Source organism: Myripristis murdjan, chromosome 9 (assembly GCF_902150065.1).
Source record: "Myripristis murdjan chromosome 9, fMyrMur1.1, whole genome shotgun sequence".
In the NCBI taxonomy this organism is placed as follows: domain Eukaryota; kingdom Metazoa; phylum Chordata; class Actinopteri; order Holocentriformes; family Holocentridae; genus Myripristis; species Myripristis murdjan.
This window is the reverse complement of record NC_043988.1, coordinates 14,504,878-14,518,433: the sequence shown is the minus strand read 5'-3', so window position 1 is coordinate 14,518,433 and position 13,556 is coordinate 14,504,878. Positions and strand designations below refer to the sequence as shown.

At 43.2% G+C, this 13,556-nt stretch overlaps 1 protein-coding gene across 1 annotated transcript in view; it reads right to left on the bottom strand.

Moving 5' to 3' along the window:
- Window positions 1-13,556, bottom strand: part of kiaa0825 (KIAA0825 ortholog) — a 123,793-nt gene that overhangs the window by 59,857 nt on the left and 50,380 nt on the right. Inside the window, 3 exon segments of the mRNA XM_030061157.1 lie at window positions 9,052-9,146; window positions 10,682-10,867; window positions 12,571-12,715. Of these exon segments, the coding sequence (XP_029917017.1) occupies window positions 9,052-9,146; window positions 10,682-10,867; window positions 12,571-12,715 (426 nt within the window).

The window sequence follows — 13,556 nt, the reverse complement described above, 5'->3', positions numbered from 1 at the left end:
GCCGACGGGCTAATGAGCCTGGCGACGGGATACAACCTCGTGATGTACCACAAAAACAAACCATTGCCACTCATGCACACACACACACACACACACACACACACACACACACACACACACACACACACACACACACACACACACACACACCACACACATTTAGCTGACGCCCTTTTCTAGCATCAAATGAGGATGTAGCAGCTCAGTGCCTTGCTCAAGGAAACTTCAGCAGGACAGCTAGCTATTGCTGAGATCAAATATGAGGCCACTAGAGTTCAGGGACTATCTATCCAACCACAGGGCCACCCTGATGTCACCAACACAAATACATACACAAAGAAACACACACAACATACACCTTCACAGAACTCTATCACTGATGCCTCGCTACCATCATCACTGCCAGTGGGATGACATAATCCCACTTGTTTCCAATGCAGTTTCACTTGTTTCAGGAATTATTCCGGGGAAAAGAACGTATAAATATGTTGAAACAAGGCAGAATAAGGCAGATCAGCCCACTAATATCAAGAAAACAACTCTTTATTCAAGATAATTCTGAAAACACATTGAAGCAATGTAAACAAGTAGGATTATCTCATCCCACTGGTATTTTTAACTTGTTTTTTTATTTTAATCATTATTATTTTGAATTATGATACTGTATATCAGACTAAATAACTTGTCAAGATTTATTATTATTATTATTATTATCATTGTTGTTTATTAACAGTGCACCATTAGATCACCTTTAATAATATCATCATCATTATCATTATCTTCATGATGATCATCACTACCTCTGATGGTTTTGTACAGTAAAGCTCTCATTCACTGCAGCAGTGCCACAATAACTCAAATTTCACTGTTACTTTCAATGTTCATTATTCATTTTAATAATGCATTTTATAAACTTTCCGTACTTCAATCAAATGTATTGTGCAGACTAAAATTTCATTCCAAAGTCACATCCAGAGGGCGTATACATGCAGACAGTTAGTGGATTGGAATAGCTGAAAAGAAGAAAAAAGAAGAAAAGAGATTAGACAGAGCTGCAGTCTGGCTCTTGACAGTGGACTGCAGCAGTCAGCGCAAAACGAAGCCGAGTAAAACAGCTGGAGATATGGCAACAGCATCTACAGTCCAACACTTGAACAGAATCCCAGTCCATCTAAACTGATTGTCAAAACTGGTGCCAGCAGCAAAATATGGAATTATTTCAGTTACAAAGACAGATACCCAATTGACATATCAAAACTCCCGAGCCAAAGTTGCTATAAAGCTGCACAAGTGTGGCAACATGATTAAGTCAGCACAGCACCTCAGTGACTATTGTGCTGTAACATTACTAATTGTTTTCTAAGCTTACCATGTAATTTTCAGATATTAAAATTACTGGTAACAAACTAAAAAAAAAAAACTGGCATTGTGACAGCTCTAATTCTTTGCCTCCAAAACACTAAAACAACAGCAGAGCTTTACATGCCTGTGAAGCACTGCTTTTATATTTGCAGCATCAAATGCCCCGGTGTATTTGGGGAGCCCTGGGACTTGCCATTTTTAATCAGGAACGGCTGGCTTTGTCTTGTCCTTGTTCCATGCAGCCTCCCATCCATGCTTGGAGGGCTTTGCGGTAGATTAAGGGGAATTTTCATTTAGTTCTGGTGTTATAGGGACTTTCTCCAGCCATGGAACAATCGCAGAGGTTGCTATTTATGTTATGAAATGATCTCAAGGCGCAAAATTTATCAGCAGATAACACAACATCTACGGAGGTTAGATGAAATTACAGAGTTCACCACGATACGAGGGATAACCTGGTAATCCTGTAGAGATACAAAGGTTATCCAGTGGCCTAAGTACAAAACATTGCTGTAAGTGCAATTAAAATTGAATTAAAAACCCCTTGGGAGTGCATGTCGCTACAACTGCTTAAGTTGTTTGAAAGAATATAATACACAGAAATAGCAGGGAAACATGCATGAAAAAGTCCATGTTCATTCATCTGTATATTAACCAGTGTTGGGGTAACGAGTTATGTGTAACACAGCAATGTAACATGTAACTTTTCCTAAATTCAATATTCACATTACAGTTCCAAATAAGTATTTATGTTGTTGTTTACGTTACATAAGTTCTTCAATTATCTGTATAATGGGTGGATAGAAAAAAAAAATGTTCAAACATACTTTTCATGCACGCTTGCACAACAATCACCTGAGCTCTTGTAATTTTGGCAACAGTTTGTGCAGTATAAGTCAAAAATGGCAGAGCAGTCTACAGCTTTTTAGGGGTGGAGAAGATATGCACATTACTTCAATTTTGTTGCACGAAAGGACAAGAATGTCACATTAAAGTGCAATTTATGCCTAAGCCTTTCCATGGGGAGTAAATAGGTTAAAGGGTAAAGTAATACATTACTTTTTTTAAAAAAAAAGTAATGAACAATGTGTAATACATTACTTTTTTTGAGTGATAACCCCAACACCGGTATTAACCCATTACCAAAGTCTTATTGTATCAGAAAATAAAATACAACAGTTGCACATAATTAAAACAATAAATTTTGACCGTGTCGCATATGATGTCATTGTGCCCATTAACCATTCTTAAGTCCAATGTTATCCTTAGCCCTGACCTTACAAAGTCACACCCCATCTCTCAGCTCCCATACCCTTAAACTCAATGAATTAGGATTTATTGGCTGAGGTTACCAGTCAGTGTAGATAGCTGAGGTTGGGGGAAAGACATTGTTCGACTGTACTGTACAGCCAACTGTAATAGCCTGCTGTAACCACAGAGAACAGCGCACTGTAATGACTGATGTCTCATGTCTCTAGAATGGTTTGACCATGACCACTCTCTGAGAAGATAGATTTGCCTTGACCCTTTGGCTCATTTTTAGAGGGACAAGACAAATATTTCAGATGTATCACACCGAGGCATCACGCTGGAGGTGAGAAGAGGTGAGGGGAGACCGAGAGATAAATACAACAGAGGGGGAAAAGAGAGAAAGAGAGAGAGAGAGAAAGAGGGAGAGAGCAATAGAGACAGAGATACAGATAGGGAGGGAGAGAGGAGAGAGAGAAAAGTGCGGCCGGCCTGACTGCCTGCCTGCCTGCCTGGCTGACAGTTGACTCTGTTGGATGTGACTTTCACAGTCTGCTGGCGGTTTGTGTGGAAGCCATCACATCTGTGACTGGCCGTTTGATTAATGAGCCTCTCAGCTTGTCTGTGCAGTTTGAGGAGGGGCCACGGCCTTATCCCAGGCATCACTGATTTATTCGCCTTTGGAGCAAACCTCCAAATATCAGACATACTCAAATATAAAGAGTGAACATTCACACACACGCAGGCAGACACATGTACGCCCTCCATGACACACATACAGTATACAAGGTGGTGCAGTGCAGATGTGAATGCGCACAGCCACGAGTGGGTGCATAAACACAGACATGTGCACACACGCTCATCTCTCTCGCTACCACCTGCTTACGGCTAATGAAAACCTCAATGTGTCAGTGCTGTCCAGGGCTTGTGAAGACAAAACACACCATGTATAACCTAGCAGACAAAAGATGTATTCTGTCTGCACCAACAAACTCCCGTCCCCTGCTGTCAGTCAGTGGAGGGGACACACACGAGGGGATCGGCGGGAGAAGAAAGAAACCCTTCCTCAATGACACATCACACACTCCTGATTTTCAAAAGTGACAAGTCTTTTGAATTTCCGGCCTCGCAAGACGGAGAGCCTGATGATGGCTTGAGAGCGTTTCTTCTGTTCCTTTAGCAGCAGTGGCAGCAGCCATGAAATGTCACTCTGGCTAACCTTGAGAGGTCTTTTCTCCTGTGATGTTTATTGCTTCCAAGACTACAGGGCAACCAGCTGCTAAAAATGCTATGGTAACATCACCCTTAAAGTCAGATAAATGACTGCGAAGACACTTGCAAATACATAAATGTGCATGAGTGTGCACATACACACATATACACAAAGCCCCCACCATCCACCTACACACACTCCCTCATTCCCCGAAGCGTAAAGTAAGACCATTAATCCAGACACACTGAGATCCAGCTTCTCCCCAGGTTGATCAGCGTCCGTGGAGGAAGACGAACATTCTGACATATTTGTTTTTATTTTATTCCCTGAGAAAAAGGCCCGCCATATGGCAGCGCCCAGGAACAGATGGCGATTGCCCACTTCCTGAAAGCACAAGCGTCTATCGCCGCAATTTAAGGAGCTGCTCAAGCAAGAGAACGCCACAGACTGGCATTTTTCCACAAAGTGCTATTGTTATGGATCTGAGAGGTAGCAGCAGCAATGAGACAATGCAGAGAAAAATGCTTTAGTGTTCAGTAGTTACAGTATAGCGGCTCAGCATAGTTCAAATCTACAGGTCAGGGCTGCTACAAAACACGCACAAGCTTTGAAATGTGAGACCGGTTGATAAGAGGTGACTGTTTATTGAGGATGTTAGCCGTAAACATAGAGAAAAAAAGTGGTTTTACTGTAGTATAGAGAAGAGACAAAATCAAATGTTAGTTTCTGTAAGGGCAACACAGAGTTAAGGAAATCTATGTTTGATTATAGGCCAGAGTGTGAAGATAATCTTGGTGTAATCTTGGTGGTGGTAATCTTGGTGTTGGTTTTAGGTGACGGGATCCTGAGTAGTGGAGCGGTGTTGTAGATGTAAGCATGAATGTCCTTGGATGATATGAGGTCCTTATGATGGAGTGGAAGGGCCGCCCTGTGACACATGAAGCTTCATCTCTCAAAACTTGGCTACCCCTTATCAACCAGGTCAGAGGACCTTCTTCACAGACATACACAGACGCAAACTGGCTCAAGAAGTCACCTTGGCGAAAGACAGTTAAAACGTGACTTCAATGTCTGTCCACACTCTTTCAAAGTTTTTTTTTCTCTTTTTTTGTTGTTTTTTGTTGGGGGATGGGTGTTTGTTGAAAGGGGACAAAAAAAGCCATAATATAGACTACACATCATACATAATGGCAGAAAAAGCGGAAAGAAAAATACCAGCATCGTTGCTGTTAATTGGAATCCAACCCGCAAAGGGATCATGTTTCTTTTGACTGTTTCGCCGAGTCCGACAAGGTAAACGTATGCTGTGAGAGACCGCCGAATGTCCGCTGAACAAAAAGGATGTCAAAGGGTGAGCAAGGACAAAAGAGACAAATTATTCATCAACAGATCATTGCTTGCAGATAAATTATTCAGTGCCGGTTCAATCACTCACCGCTTTGACTCTCTCTACCAATATACAACAAATGGCCGGAGCTCCTCAACCACAATAAGTGAGGCAACGTTGGGACATATCAAACCACTAATCATCACAACAAACCTAATGCGCAAGTGTTTGTTCCGAGTGATGTATTTAACTAAGTATCCTTAATGTATTTAACCAAGCCATAATACATGATGACTTTAGCATGGCAGAGCATTGCTTGTCACTGGAGAGCCACTGTGAAGGAACTGTATGAATACACATCAATAGGACTGACACACACACACACACACACACTCACACACACACACACAAAAAAACTTTGAACACAGAATGACTGCAGGGTCTCAATGAGATGTCCTTTCTCCATTCAGTTCTTTCATAAGCCCGTGGACTCTGAACCTAAAACATAACTGAAGTCTGCCCATGAACCTTGCTTCCTGAATACAGTATGATTCTCTGGTATGCTCATACCTCTTTCAAATGAGAGAGAAGTCGGTCTTCCTTTTATTTCATGATTCACATGGCTATTTCATCAGTATTTCGCCCTCAATGGAAAGATTGTGATGAATAGGAGGACATGAAGGAGGAGAGATGTAAGGTAAGAGATGGTCAGCCATTCATCAGTCTCTATTTTATCTCATAATTGACATGATCTAAGCATGGAAAGGGTTGATGGAAGTGAAGAGAGGCTGCCATGAAAAGAAATATACAAAAAAAGGTAAGAAATCAGCACAGCCTGAATAAAAATGCCAAATAAATGCCATTCAAATAAAGTATGTGTGCATGTAAGGATCAAAAGGCTGGCATCCTCTGGGGACGAGGCGAGACTTTATATAGGGTTAACTATGGTGGGTACAACTAGGATGGCTGTCTCAGTCAGAAAACCAGTCAGCCAGTTGTCCCTGCTGGTCAGTCAGTCCATCATCCATCCATCAATCCATTTTCTCCAAGATATGCCACTCCTCAGTGCATGCCAGCTGACCAACAGGTTAGCCAGCCTGCCAGCCAGTCAGTCAAAATACCACTCAGCCAGTCATTAAGCCACCTAATCATCCCATCATTCTTTTCTCCCTCCGTCTGTTAAACCAATCAGTCGGTAAGCCAGAGAGTCAGCCCACAAGTCAGACAACCAGTTACCCAGTCAGCAAGCAAGCTAAAAAGTTAGCTCAGCCGCTGGCAGCCACAATTCATTCATCCATCCATCCCTGAATCCAAGCATCTGAGCATCCAGTCAGCAGGCAAGCCAGGTCAGCCAGTCAGCCATCCAACAACCCTGGGGGTCCTGGGGTAGTATTAATCAGTCTGGTTTCTGCTGAAAAGCTCAATCTGCAGATGATGGATGAGCCATCGTGCTGAGGGAACCAAAGTGACAGGTGACAAAGAAGGACACACACACTTGTATAAATCCACTATGCCTCCTGTCTGGCCCCAGCGCTGCAACGTCAAGGTAGCAGAGCGAAAGTGGCTCTTTGTGTGTGTGCGTGTGTGTGTGTGTGTGTGTGTGAGTGGGGGGGGGGGTATGGAATGAAGAAAAAAAGAATGAACAAGCGTATGCATGTGTGTGTGTGTGTGTGTGTGTGTGTGTGTGTCAGCATGTGTCCTCCTCTGCTAATGAAGTCATCTGAGCAGTGATTTAACAGCCCTGGTGTAAAAGCCTACCGCCCTTAACTCATAGCCTGGCTCCATTAGAATGTGATATAAACCCTGGGCACAATAACTGTCCTGACACTGCAACAATATATAGGAGGCCAACGGGCCACACTGCTAACTCACCCAGTCCAGGGAGAGGAAATCTATTGGCTGTGAACAGAGACGAAGAAGTCATTCAAGGAGACTACAACTTTTAAGACAGAAAATACAGGGCATCACAAAGTCATGATGAAAGGTATTTTTTCGTACTGTGCAGGACAGTGTCATGAGTATCAACACTATCATGTCTGTATGATTACATATCCTGTGGTTTGTCCACAAAGTGCAAGTAGAAACAGAGCAATTGTTGTGTAATCACAATGAAAACAGCCTGGAGCACTTCAGTCTGAGTTTATGGAGAAATGCTTATGGAGCATTATCCTTATCTGCACTAACTAATGGATCTATGGATCCAACATCAGGACGCTTATCCCATGAATGGCTTCCATAGCTTGAAAGATATTTTCGAGCCGGAGACGGATCTGAGGAAAAACTCTGACAGCTTACATGTCGTCAGCCGTGAAACTAACTTCCTGCGCTGTGTGAGCGTCTCAGGCAGAACCAAAGCCATTCCAAATCCTCCATGAAATCTGCTACTCTGGCCCAACAAAGAGACGCTAATGAGGCAAATGACAGAATCTCAGACACTTTGATACTGTGAGATTAGGGTGAATTATATAACCTTTACCCCCTCCCACACCCAATTTCTACAGCCGTCCTCGTACTTTTTGTTACTTTGTCATTATTGACTGCTCTCTCTCCATCTCACTCTCACACTCTCTTTCTTGTCTGGCTCCAACACTGCGACGCCAGTGTATCTCTTTCTCCTTCTCTCTCTCTCTCGTTTCCTCCTCTCTCACTTCATGATACACTTCATTCAGCTCCTATTCATAAACGATCCAGCATTAATTTGGCTCAGTCAAGCACTGGCAGTATCTGTTTTAACACATGCAACAAAGCAGCATACAGGGGGAAGAAGAATGCAGCGTGTGTGTGTGTGGGTAGAGGTGTAGATGTGACAAAGCTCAGCATAGTGCAGCACAGAGCTGCGTACTTCACCCTTATTAGACCTGTGTCCTTGGCAGATGCAGAGCTTGCCCTTTGTTAGAAAGGTGTGTGTGTGTGTGTGTATGTGTGTGTGTGTGTGTGTGTTACAATGGCGGTGATTTAGAATGGATTGGGCGTAGGTGTGGAGACAAGGTGCAGTAGCCCCATGGCTCCCTGATAGCTGGCAGTGTGACAGCTGTGAATGGAGAACAGGGAACAGCCTGAAGTATTGCCATCTAATATGTGTCACATACCTGCATAAATATTTATGCTCCCATTGCAGAGCAGAAGGGGGGGTTCAGGGGGTGTTGGAGGGAGCGGTGAGGGACAGGAGAGCTGGACTTGGGAGAAAAACTCTTCAATCAGGTGACATCAAGATCTGAGCTAGCCTCTATCTTTCCATTTCTAACTACCTCTCCCTCACTCTCTTCTCACCAACTCTCTCTCTCTCTCTCAAGGGTGTGAGACCTTGGAAGTGCCGCAAAGCAGACATACCTCAATCATGAAAATCTGCAAACACTTTGTCCATGCACTCAGTAGCAGTCAGTCACATGAACACAGACACGTGCACGCACACATATACTGAATTTGCCAAGACATGATTCTATGATTCACTACGCACACAGCATATCGTGACACTCTAATATTTCTTCTTTTTTTTTGAAAAGAGCTCTTTCTGTGGCTCTGCCCCCATTGTGGAAGTAACAGAAGCCCTTGGCCTCTGAATAAAACAGAAGTTTGAACCTCTGATGAAGGGTAGCAAGGCTATATGATCCCCGATCACTAAAGCTGATGCCAAAGTTTAGTCAAAAGGGAATTCAAGGAGGAGAGAGACTTGCTTCAGGAGTCCCAAGTCAACATTTCGTTTTGCACAGGTAAAGACACTACTTATAGCGCATGTGTCTCTGTTGAGTGGGACTTTTATTTTATGAAAAGAACACAAAAACAAAAAAAACATCTGTCTGGAATATTAAAAAAAAAAAACACAGAAGAAGACACACACAGACACACATGTTAATATACATGCAATGTACGGAAGCAAGGGCAAGCAGAATTACAGCTTTACCTGTTGGCCAGTAGAGTTGTGAAGGTGACCCGACTCATGCCCTGATAGGCTGGCAGCAGCCTTGGCCAGTCCCATGCCCACTCAGCCACGGCACTCTGTTGATGTATGAGGATAGCCTATTGTTAGTTATTAATCAGGGTTAATACCATCAGTGCATTACCGCTCCAGCTGGGACCCACTAACAAAGGAGGAGGGGGGTCCCCAACGCAGGCCACCGACACCAGGTGATCAATCATGTCCGCACAAGAAGGTTTTTATTCCAATAAGACAGCAATTAATTTATAAATCCATTTGGGGGGATGTAGCCATCATTTATAGAAAGATAAATCAATTTTGGGAGGGAGTCGTTACTCTTCTGACTGCTCTGCTTTTTTTTCTCTCCATCTTCAATGGCACACTGCCAACCCCCTCTCTCTCCCTGTCACACGCACACGCACGCACGCACTCATGCACACGAGCGCGCGCACGCACACACACACACACACACACACACACACACACACACACACACACACACACACACACACCATACACAAGCACCATATTGGGAAAGCAAATAAAAATCAGATTGCTTTGATTGCCAAAATGTCACTCTTAACTCCAGGCTGAGTTTTATTGACAAGAGGAGGAGAACTCAACTCGCTCCCTCCGTCCCCCTCTCCCCCTCCACTCCTTCCTCATAGGTGATTGATGGATCTGGCTTTTTTTCCCCTCCTCCCCCCATTTTATTTGACAAACAACACAGGCACCTGAAGCAGAGAAGGCATTTTAATCATTCTCTTAATAGGGTGTTTCTATGCAAAGCTATGCAGCCTCCTGTGATAAGCAGAAAACAGTCCAAGTCTTAGGATTACAATGTGTCTGTTCTTCAAAAACAATAGCAGCAACACGGGTACATTACAAGGGATCACAAATGTATAAATACATCTAATCCACTTAAAAAAAAAGTAGAAAGACACACGCTAGCCTGTCTGAGGAAATATTAGCCTTTGTTGATTGTTTTGTGTGATATCATCCCTATTTCCCTTGACAGTAAGGTAGAGAGGAGGAAAGCTGAAAACTCACATTGAACCAAAACTACCTGTAGCTAGACTTATCTCCTTTGAGGAGAAAATATCTAACAATTAACTGAACATCTCCGTGGCACTCTGGGGGTAAAGTTTGAGGTAAGAGGGTGCGTGGTTCAAAGTCCTGAAGAAGTGCATTTTAAGGCTACACTCTCTTTTAACATTATTAAAAAAGAACTTCTGTCATCTTTTTCACCTTTTTAATGTTCTTTTCTTCCTGGCAGGCTGACTCCTGCTTGGGGAGGCAGCGACCTATGGAGAATAGGGAAGCTGAGCTCCAGAAAGAGCTGACAACTTCAAAGAGTGCCACAGTATCCAGTTCACTAGAGACTCACAACAACTCCTAACCCCCAACACTGTTCTGCTGGCCTTGGAAGAAGGTTTAACAGGCACAACCCAGTGTAGCACATACACACCAACACACACACACACACTCATCACAAAGGCTAAGAATGTTGTAAGCTATTCCTTTTGAATAAAAATGAACCTTGAATAATTTTTAAATAATTTGCTGCTGAGGTTAACTGAGACAACAACCTAAAGAGAACACCTAGTCGACTAACCTGATCCAGCTTCTTCTTGTCAATGTGGTCGAACTGGATGAGAGGATTGAAACTGGATGAGAGGATTGAAACGGGCTGGGGTCCTCTATGATTCATTTGACCTTCAGAGGCAAGGTCAAAATTCACCATGTGAGGAGGATCATCAGACAAGTCTGCAGTTTCACTCAGTTTAGACCTCAACAGCTCCTGCACGCAGGGTAGAGGACAAAAACACAAGAGAGGCAGAAAGAAGGCTGACAAAGTCAGATTACAACTGAATGAAAGCAAGAAAAAAAGCTAAGAAACTAAGTTATATGTATAAGCTTCCTCAAACTAAATGAGCAGAAGTAATAAAACAATATTATGTCAACAGAGTATATTCTGGACAGACATTCAGCATGCTGCAATGGACAATTAGTTCATTTCTGGCTATTGCAATCTCTATTTTTACATTTGCAGTAATGATAATGAATGGACGTTGTGACAGTCGATCTCCACTGATTCCCAGTTTGGCTGGCCCAACAAAGGTAGAAAACTAATCATGTGCAGACAGCATTTATATACTCCACTTTTTCCAGACAAGCACAGTAACGGACAGTAGAATGGTCTCCATCCACTTATTCCCTAATTGATCGGCCCCAACAAAAGTAGAAATTAATCAGAGCTGTTCAGAAATAGAAAAATGAAAATACAAGACAATTGCAGAGGACAGTGATATGTGCAGACGTGGAGGGAGAAACGGAGGGATTTTCAGGACACGAGTTAACTTTCTACTTTTGTTTCTGTAACCTTTAGCATGGCAACTTAGTGCAGGAGTCTTGTGAGAAATATAAAGTAATGAGGGATGTGTGCATGTGTATGTCTGTGTGCGTGTGGAGGGGCACCCCAGTGTGAATTCACTATATCCCCATCCGTCAGCTTGACACGGCCTCCGAACCTCCTCTCTCTCCACCCCTCCACCAGCCACGTCTGACCCTGACCTGCCTGTTTTTGCCTTGACCTTGGGTGGGTAGAGATACTACAGCTGCCAGCAGGGCCAACTCACAGACTGTTTGGGAATCACATTTACATTCTATTAGATTGCAAGCTGGACTTATAGATGCTTATAAATTCCATAAGCAGCAGCATATAGTGTACATTGCATGAGCTTATGGCTGCTGGTCAGTCTGTCTGCTGTACTTCACTCTGGGCCCTAATGGTTACTCTGATATGCACAATGCCCACAACTGTATAAACACCAACCCAGTATAGCAAATCCTAGCTCTTTAGACCATGCTTTTTGTAACGTTTTCATGCCCTGAACCCCAAGTTGATTCTCATTAAGCCATAGACCCCCATTTGAAGTCTGCCGACAACTCCCTGGAAGCCCCTAGTGGACCCCGGGGGGGTCACTGAGCTAAAATTCTTTCTTAAGAAAAAAAAAAAAAAAAAGCTATTGTGCCGCAGCTCAAGTATGTGACTTAATCAGTGTTGTACTGTAAGTAGTATGTGCATCAGTATTGTTCACTTTCATAGGTGGTATCAGGGCGTTTTCTCCCACCACTGATAATAACTTCTCACATAGGAGTTAAATGGGACATCACCAAACCTTGACATTATAATGTGTTATTTGAGTAAAGTGTGTCAAACTTAGATAAAATTTAATCATAGTAACAGAGAGGAAACAGCGATACTGTTTCCAAAGCAATTGCCAGTATACAGTATAATAGTGTGATGAGTGTGTAACACAGGAAATCAGTGTAGCTTTGCACCCTTGAGGTCATGAGAGCAACAGAAGATCAGAACCTACAAGACTGCACAGAAGCAGCTTTACCACCCCACCACCCCTCCCCGCTCCATCCCCAGGCGAACAGCCTGCGGCCTCAGGCCAGCAGCCACCTAATTGCTGGGGAGAGGGAGTGCTTCCCTACCTCATTGCCTTGGATGATGTGATAGATCTGCCTCAGGTAGTCGCTGCCACCTGCTTTGTGGCAGACCTCCAGCAGCATCAGGCCTATTTTCTGCTCAGTCAGTTCAGCCACAGCAACTCCGCTCTCCCTGCCTCGCTCAAACACGCTGAGAGAGGAACAGAGATGGGAAGAGGAGGAGATGGGAGAGAAAAACGGAAAAGCACAAAGAGAGAGACAGAAAAAAAAAGCAGAGGAAGGAAAAAGGAGAAGAAAGAAAACAGAATGATTGATAGCAAGTGAGAGGGATGTGTTAGTCTGTGTGTCCTTCTTGTCTTCAGTTCTCTGGTATTTTCTACTTTTGGTTAAAATTTGGAGTGCATTTTAAGTTTAGTTATACACATGGAAAATAGCTAAAACACTATTCCCACATTGCAAATGAATGTTTTCAACTTTCAAAGAAACCGTTCACTCTAGAAGCCAAAAGGACTTGGAGTTAAATTCTTGACAAAAAAAATACCTCTGTCCAGTCAAGAGAAAAAGAAAACATGAATAAGAAATCTTAATAAATTATTGAACCCAAGCTAGCAAAAATAATTTTGCTGTTTTCATTACCATTCCTAAGATACACAGTGGATTTTGACTTAAGGATGCCGGTTTGCTGAAATGACATGTGTGTGTGTTCTTATGTGTGTATGTGTGTGTAATTGTGTGTCAAGGTCCCAATGTATGTACAGTCCCCTGCCCTGGCAGACGCCCGAGTCATTTTCCTGCCCTTCCACTATGAATGGATATCACACTACCGTCCATCAAACTTTCTCCTTCACATACACTTCCTGTCATTGTTCTCTCACTCTCTCTCTCTCTCTCTCTCTCTCTCGCTCTCTCTCTCGCTCGCTCTCTCCCCCTTTGTAATTATAAGGTGGCAGAAACAGTGTCGCCTGTCAGGCAGCCATTGGCGGCTTGACATTGAGAGTGGCAAAGGAAGAGGAGTCCCGTCTCGTCCATAC